This window comes from Benincasa hispida, chromosome 9, assembly GCF_027475165.1.
Source record: "Benincasa hispida cultivar pf3 chromosome 9, pf3_genome.v1.1, whole genome shotgun sequence".
Taxonomy (NCBI): domain Eukaryota; kingdom Viridiplantae; phylum Streptophyta; class Magnoliopsida; order Cucurbitales; family Cucurbitaceae; genus Benincasa; species Benincasa hispida.
The window spans coordinates 54,199,079-54,207,465 of NC_143486.1; the positions used below are offsets into that span (position 1 = coordinate 54,199,079).

The 8,387-nt window shown below is 31.0% G+C and overlaps 2 protein-coding genes across 5 annotated transcripts; one reads left to right on the top strand and one right to left on the bottom strand.

Moving 5' to 3' along the window:
• The first annotated feature begins 391 nt into the window (after nt 1-391).
• LOC120086550 (uncharacterized) lies at nt 392-4,165 on the top strand. 4 transcript variants are annotated; one of them, XR_005484249.2, is made up of 7 exons: nt 392-1,545; nt 1,674-1,908; nt 2,579-2,661; nt 3,001-3,141; nt 3,369-3,436; nt 3,572-3,645; nt 3,773-4,143. XR_005484249.2 is itself a non-coding variant. In XM_039043260.2 (4 exons), the coding sequence occupies exons 1-4, from the start codon at nt 700-702 to the stop codon at nt 3,070-3,072; spliced, it is 1,236 nt and encodes a 411-aa protein (XP_038899188.2). In that variant the 5' UTR covers nt 392-699; the 3' UTR covers nt 3,073-3,396. The 4 variants fall into 4 exon arrangements, 1 of the variants encoding a protein (XP_038899188.2); XR_005484250.2 differs by lacking the exon at nt 3,572-3,645 and having other exon boundaries at nt 3,773-4,165; XR_005484247.2 differs by lacking the exons at nt 3,572-3,645; nt 3,773-4,143 and having other exon boundaries at nt 3,363-3,396.
• On the bottom strand, nt 3,826-6,167 carry LOC120086551 (NAD(P)H-quinone oxidoreductase subunit M, chloroplastic). Its single transcript, XM_039043261.2, has 2 exons — nt 5,635-6,167; nt 3,826-4,098 (listed from the first exon to the last, which is right to left on the bottom strand). The coding sequence occupies exons 1-2, from the start codon at nt 6,061-6,063 to the stop codon at nt 3,913-3,915; spliced, it is 615 nt and encodes a 204-aa protein (XP_038899189.2). The 5' UTR covers nt 6,064-6,167; the 3' UTR covers nt 3,826-3,912.
• Between the last annotated feature and the right edge of the window lie 2,220 nt (nt 6,168-8,387).

Sequence of the window (8,387 nt, forward strand, 5' to 3'; positions counted from 1 at the left end):
TGGTCGTCGAAGGTGGTCATTGGAGTTGGTTGTTGGAGGTGGTCGCCAGAGTTAGCTATCGGAGGTAATCGTCGAAGTTGGTTGTCGGAGGTGGTCGCCGAAGTTGAGCAACAAAGCATATATGGTGATGAGGGTTGAGTGTTCTATTGGTGAACATTGTATAAAATGTCAATGGTATTCGAAGTTGGCCTCCCAAACAATGGATTGAGTTCATATCTCAAATCATCTCATCTCATCTCCTCACTCCAAACATTCCTTAAAATTTTTATCAAATCGAGCTAAAAACCAATTATAAATTATAAGTACGAAATTCTAACTTTATTCAAATTATAAGAACAAATTTGTAATTAAACATGGTTAAACGCTATCATTATGATTATGAATGTGGCTAAATGTGTCACTTTTGTAAACGAAGTAAAGTGATGGGACCCACAGAAACCCTTACAAGAAACCGAAGGAGGGAATTCTAAACGACGCATACTGGCGGGAGCCGGAGAAGGCAGTTAGGGCAAAGCTCTGAACATACACATTCTTCATGGCAACGCCGGAGGAGGAATCGCTGCTTCAGGGAACATCAGACAGGTACAAGACTTTTTCATCTTCTAGTTGATCGAAGAAACCAGGAACTGAAATTATAAGTCTTCTTAGCCGATTGATTTTTCTGCTGTTAAACTGTTCTTCTCGTGGGGGGTTGACACAATGGTTGACGGGAGTACTGGTGATCATTTGCTGGATCAGCGTTTGAATCAAAGGGTAACTGCGAATTATATATGTAAAAGTTTATGTCACGAAACTGTGGATGAGTACGAGATAGAAGACTGCGACAAGGATTATCTAACATTCTTAAATGGTTGGACGAACCGTGTGGACAGTAGTGATGTGGATGTTAATGCTAAGCTTGAGGATTTTAGGGATTATACTGATGATAATGCGACTTTGCTGTTTAACTGGTCGGATAAAGAAGTTGATCCTGTTTATAGGATGTTCGTTCAGCATTTGACTGAAGATGGGAAAGCTTATAAGCTTGAAATTCCATCAGTTAATGGGATGAAAGTGTATGTGAAGTATGAGGAACGGGAACAAGAAGAAAAACAAAAACAATCTAGTCCGAAGAATAATCATAATAGAAAAAGAGCTGGAACTACCAGGATCTTAAGGAGTGCTTCAAAGAAAAAGGAGATAGAGAGGCCAGCAAAAGAAAGCCCGGTTCCTTTGTTTGAGAAAGTGTTCAATTTGGATTGTGCAAAATCTATATCTCATGGGGCAGATGGAAATTCAAGCACAATCCCTGGTACAGATCTTCGTTCTGCTAAGCATCTTTCCCAATCCGATTCTGACTCAAATTTGATAGATGAAGACTACAAGACATTTTTGACTGATTTTTTTTATGATGATGATCATAGATTAATATATATGCCAGTAGACAGTAGGTCAATTGTATATGAGGAGGATGAAAGTACTTCTGATTCAGAACTGGTGATGGTTGACACTGGTCGATGTAAACAAAGCCGAGATTCCTTTGGGAGGACATATTCTTATTCTACTGTGAGTATATCTAATTCTGGTGCTATGAACTCCCTGTACTCTAATGGCGAAGGATACCTGTTTCTGTCTGTTATTTGCCTATGTTAGTTGTTCTATGTCTTGTATTGATTGAAATTCTCTCTTTCCAGATGGATGTAGATAGTGGGAAATGTCTTCAGAGTCCTGGTATACGTAATGGTTCCAATTTCAGGGAAAGGCTCATGAAAGTTCTTAAAAGGCCATACGACCAACGTGAGTATGACTATTATCTTTATGAAGTAAGTTGTCGTAAGCCACAAGTGCGTCATAGAGAGTTACGTCGTCGAGTGCTAAAAGCATATACAGTGGAAACTTACGGCAAATCATATCTTCATATCTATAGTGGTGAGTGTTCTTAATCCCAATGTAATCTTATGGAATTATATTAATTGGTTTTTTTTGTTATCCTTCTTCTTCAATGTATTAAAAGGCTTTTGAGCTACGTATTTCCTGTAGAGAGAGAATCTTCTTGCCCTGATCTGATACTTCTATTCGATTCTACTTTCGTAATTTGCCCCGGTATTTTATCAAGTTATTCAGACAAAATAGTTTTACACCCTTCTGACTTTCAAAGAACTACCTAATAAGTGTTAGAAGGAACTATGACAAATTTTCTGATACTAACATAGTATGTACCCCATCGATCTACTCTGTCACACATTATTTAATGATCTATAATTTTGTTTCATGGACACGTCATTTTTAAATGCATTGATGTAACAAGCAATGAATGAAAGAAATATGAAAAAATTTTCATACTACCATAGTATTGGAAATTTGCCCATGGAACTATCTTCTAGCTTGATGTGATCATTTTTTTTATCCCAAAAAATGTGTTGAATTTAACCTTTGGGCATATATCATTGTTTGTCAAATAGATATCCGATTATGCTCTTGCCTTTTTCTGGTCCGTTAATTTCTTTGCATATACTTTCAAAATTATTTGCGTGATGTTCCTTATTACCAATGTGAGGTTCTGTTTATTGATTGTATCTTCTCTGTTTTCTTATGGCAGAGCTTGCTACAAAAATCCAAGAAGTTCAATATGATCGCCTCAGAACTTTGAACCTACTGCGTGGCTTCTTCTATTGGTTGCAGGTAGTTTTTGTATTATTTCTGCACTAATTTTTATTTCAATAGACATCTTCAAAGAATAGCTCAATGGTTAAGACACGACTTCCTTCTCTTAAAAGGTCAGAGGTATAGGCACTTTTAGCAATTACGATGGCGATGAGTTTGGATGACATGAAATAGTGTAAATGAAGTTTTCTCACTTGCCAGTTAATGCACTTCATTATTGAAAGTCTATAATGGGTTTAAATTCTTTGGTTTTTCAACTTTTTCTTTTCCTCCTTAGAATTATTCTGTATAAACTCACTTTGTAAGAAACATTGCAATCTGAGACAGTTTGTGATTATTTCTTTCGTTATTTGTCAGAATTTATCACATGAGGATGCGTTTCGGCCTTGGATGGACCCATCATGCTTGGATGTGTTGCCACAGTCATAACTTGGAAGTTTAGCTCAATTTGGCACTCGTTTCACTTTATATGCAGACGAATGAATCCAAGAGAAAATGGTATTCCGAATGTATTTTGGTGGTCGTGGGTTTCATGTTTTTGTAATTATGGTAGGAGGAATTAGTAGGTGTTATCCATTAAATTATTCCTCTTTCTAGCATGAGCCCATGTCATTGAAGTGTAGAAGAAACACATTCCTTCTGCCAAAGTGTAGCATTGCATCTTTCCTTTTTATTTTATGTGTTTCCCTATGATTTGAAAGATTTCATTTGAATACAAGTGACAGGAAATGAACCAAGATTTCGATTATGAAACAGTGAATTGAAGGAGGACAAACTATCACCTCGACTCCAGGTTAAGCAACTTTACACTCTAGACATAGTCTTCTTAATTAACTCCAAGTTAAACAACTCTTCTCTCTAAACACAAACTTCAAAACTCCAGACTAAATAACTCCACATTCTAAATACACATTAAATAACTCTTCAGACTAAACTTCACTCTGTCTCAAATGGCTAAAAGTTTCAATTTGGTATTCCAAAGTTTAAAGACATCACTAAAAGGTAATGATTATCTTGCATAACTCTTTGTTTGGAATTGGACAGTTCTTTGGGCATGTGGAATGTCCTTTTGTTTTCTTTTTTTCTCCCTAATGTAGTAGGTTTTGAAGGTATGAAACTACATTTACAGGGATTATGCATTGATGAAGCATCAAAATGAGACAGGGAAGGGAATGATAAGTATAAGGTGAAGAATTATGGTTTCCATTATTTGGAAGACCAACACATTGATTTGAATATTTCACATATGATTACATTTGTAAAGAGTAATTATTGTGATTGTAGATCCTGAGGCAGATCATTGGCATTGAACATAATTCTTGGCTTTCCCATGCTGAAGTTGAGGACTCTTGCATTCATATTGTACTTGATTTCTCCATCATAAAGCATCTTTCTTATATAGTGTTCTATGTCTGAACCTATTAGTCGAAGTGTATATTCTGTCAATGGAGCTCCCTGCTTTCCACAAATGAAACACACTCGATCAAAATATTTGTTAAAGAGCATAGTATTCTACCTCTAATAACCTATCTTTTTACAAATTCTTTATAGCAAAAACAATATGGAATTTCTCATTTAACTCTCCGCTTTCTCAGAGGAAAAGAGAAACTTCACAGTTCTAAGTTCTAAGAATGGAGAAGCGTTCTATAAGAGTCGTTTTCCTTTTTGGTTAAAGTATCATTTTGATTCTTGTACTTACAATATGGTTCAAATTTAGTTGCTACCTATGAATGACTGAATTTATGATTTATTGAAAATATTGAGACTAAAAGTAGACATTTTAAAATTGAACAAGTTCCAAAATACAAGGATTAAAGTAATATTTTAAATTTCATTTTTAGTATAAATATCAAAGGAGATGATGCATCAATTTTCCCTAATGCTTATGTTTTATTTATTTATTTATTTATTTTTAGGCTAAATATCAAAAAATATATCCAGGAACTTGCCCTTGATCTTCATGAGTGTTTCAAAACCATCATTAGAGTAGAATCTTTGCACTTGATCTTCATGAGTGTTTCAAAACTATCATTGGAGTAGAATCTTAGATTCTAGATGGAAATTGGGACCTAAAGCAGGTGGACTGATGACTCGGGTATTTAACTCCCAATTTCTATTCCAAGTCAATGTTGTACTGTTATAGATCTCAATTTCCCCCTGGTATACTAACAAAATTTTACTTCAAAGATAGCTTTGAAATATTTAAGAAAAATCAGAGTAATATTGCAAATTTTAAAAGAACAGAAGTACGTCTTAAACAAAAAGAAAAATTAGGATACCTTTTGTATTTAGCATTTAAAAATAATAATAAATAAATAAGTTTCTATGTCTCTCAGTTTAATGGAAAATTTGTTTGATCTTCTTGGATATTGATTGAATATTTGCCTTCAAATTCATCGACTAGTCCAAAATTCATTAATGTCCTGTTTGGTAATTATTCAATTTTATTTTTAATTTTTGAAAATTAAGTCTATAAAAATTACTTCCACTTCTAAATGTCTTACTTTGTTATCTACTTTCTACCAAAATTTTAAAAATCAACTTTTACTTAAAGAAGATGAAAATCATTATATGAAACTGAGAGAGGAAATAGATTCAATTAAAAAAAAAAAACTAACAAATGATGCCTAAGAAATAAAAGAGAGAATATCATGCATATATGATCTTATGGTAAATTCATCCTACAATTGCTACTTACTTGGAATATAAAATGTTTACAAAATTCCAATGCCAAATGAGTTGTGCACTTCAATTGTAGTTTTGTCAATTGAAACACACACACCTTTGTATGTAGACAAACAACAATCAATAAAAGTACAGTAACCCTTTTTTTAAATCTTTACATTCAATTAGTATAGTATGAGCCATCCCAATTTTACTAACAACTACACTGATTTGATGCAACAACAATTTCAAAATCGAACACAAACCGTTTTCGAAAAACCACTAAACTAACCCATGATGTAAACAAAGAAAGAAAAAAAAAAGTACCTCATAATGATCCACAAGCTCTTGGAAGTAAGCATAGACTTTGTTGCAAGTTTGAGGATTCCAAAGGAATTCATTACTTGGATCCAAAATAAGAGTAAGTTTATCCATTTGAGTTTGATCAAACTCACAAGTAACAGGATCAATATAAGCTGCATATATTCTTACATGTCTTGTTACACTGCTAAGCCATTGCCCTCCATACTCTCTCCCCATGTTTTTGCTCTTCACATTCTGCTGTGCTTCGACCGGCCGCAACGGCGACGGTTTTGGCTTCGCCTGTTCTTCTTTTTGTTGGTCTCCCAAATTTAGTTGCTCTGCAGCTTCATTGATCTGAGCTGAGATGGGAAATTTGGGTTTGGGTTTTGTGTTTTGTTTGCTGTTTTTCCAACCCACCATAGGAAACACCATGTAAGATGAAGCTGTTGCCATTGAGGATTTCTATCTTTGGAAAATATGGTTGGTTTTGGTTTCTTTGTTTTATACTTTCTGTTTTTTTTTTTCAAATGAAATGAGATCCAATTGTTTGTGGATAAGATTTTTCTGGTTTTGTTTCATCTTTTGGTGTATTTATTGGATAGTTTCCTATTTGTTTTTTCCTTTTTATTAGACTCCAAAAAGGGATTGTAGTCTTTTGAGGCAATTACATTTTTTTTTTAAAATTACGTTGTAATATTTAATAAAAAGAAAAAAAAAAAGTTTATTTCATGATTTAAGTACTAATTCACTGATTCAAGTATAGCTCATAATATTAGATATTTATTGAATTTTAATTTTTTTTTATGGAAAAAAAGACAAAATGTTAAGGTCTCGTCTAATAACTATTTTGTTTTTTATTTTTTGAAATTGAGTCTATTTTCTCCTCATTCTTTATAATGATTTGTATATTTCTTGAGTACCAAACTAAAATAAAATAACAAGTTTTCAAAAGTTACTTTTTTTAGTTTGGTTTTTTAAACCAATGATAAAAAGTAGATAACAAATGAAAAAATTTGAAGATGGAAGTAGTGTTTATAGAAAAAAAAAACTAAAGATATATTTGGAAGTGATTTTGAGAGGGTCAAAATCACTTTCTCTTGCCAAAATCAATTTTCCTTAATATGATGGTGTTTGGCATAAGCTAAAATTGATTTTAGGAAAATTTAAAATCATTCCAAATTGATTTAGAGGAATTAGTTATAGGTGATTTTTGTTAGCTGATTGATCGGGAATAGTCTTAAAATGGCTATCTAATTCTATTTTTGTTAAAATATTGTTGGTTAGTTATTTGTGAAATAGTTTTTTTAAATTTTAAATACTGAAACAAAAGGTGACAGAGAGTTTGTCATTAAATTGTTAATAAAACAAATAATTATATATATTTTGAATTTCTTTAAATATCTATTATAAACATTTACCTTACTCAAACTATCAATTATGCATATAAGAAATTAACATTAAAATAAATAGAAATTGATATTTACAACAGTTATTTAGTTAAATAATAATTTTTCAAATAGAAAATACAATTTTGAGTAATTGGGTAACTATAAATTTACTTCTAAAACCAACATAACAATTCATTTAAAAATTTTGGAACCAAACATAAATATGATTGTTTAAAAATCAATTTTATAAAATCAATTATATCTAATCTCTTTTTCTAAAATCATTATTCCAACTGTCACTCTTAAACACATTCTAAATGGTTATCAAACGGGGCTACAATTTTAGTTTTTTTTTTTCCTTTTTAACTTAAACTAATTTCATTTAACTTAAACTACTTAAGTTTAAATTAACCAATTTCAGTTCCTGTAACCTTTAATTTCATTTTTTTAACCAAATCCAATTCTAATTCCATTGTTCCCGTAAGTTTAAGTTGTTATTATTATTGTTTTTTTTTAACTTAAGCTTGTGGAAATGGTGTAAGGGAGTAGTTTAAGTTTTTTTTTTTTTAATTATTTATTCTTCTTAGTTTTGAGTTAAAAAAATTACTTTTTCCTAATTTTCGAAATTTCTCCCAATTTTCCAATTCTTGTGGAAAATTTCACATAAGAATTTTGTAGAGGAAATTTTTTAATCCTTACAAGAATCTCAATGAATTTTTTTTTTTTCCAAACGTTTCCTTTAAAAAGAACAACAAACCTACCACAAAGGTGATAGTTGAAACTTGCCAAAAACACGGAACAAACAAAATGGAGAAGTGAAGTATATAAGTTTTTGGGTATGAAAATTTGTGTTAGGTAAAAGTAAAATTGGAGGCACTTGAATGAGGGACAAAATATATTTTCATTATTGGAGGTGCTCCAATTAAAATCTGAAAAATAAGAAAAAGGTTAGAAAAATTACTTTTTTTTAAAAAAAAAAGTTAGCTTTGAAAGATTAATTTTTTTGGGTAAAACATGGCAATTTTCTAGATTCAATTAAAACAAAATTATATTTCATGTTTTTAGATTTGGTTTGATAGCAGATTTAGAAACTGAATTCTAATTTAAACAATTATTAAAATGTGTTTGATAATATATTTATGAACCATAAAATTAACTATAATTATTCACCATACCTTCAAGTTGAATATAAACTATTATTAATTTATTTATGAACATGTTTTATATTAAAATTTTAGAATGATTATTATTTGGAGTATCATATAATTTATGATATATTATATAATTATTTTAATTTAACAAAATAATTGAATTTGTAATATGAAATGTTATATTTGTTAATGTATTTATCTATTATAATACAATTATATATTTTTAAAATGTCAAATT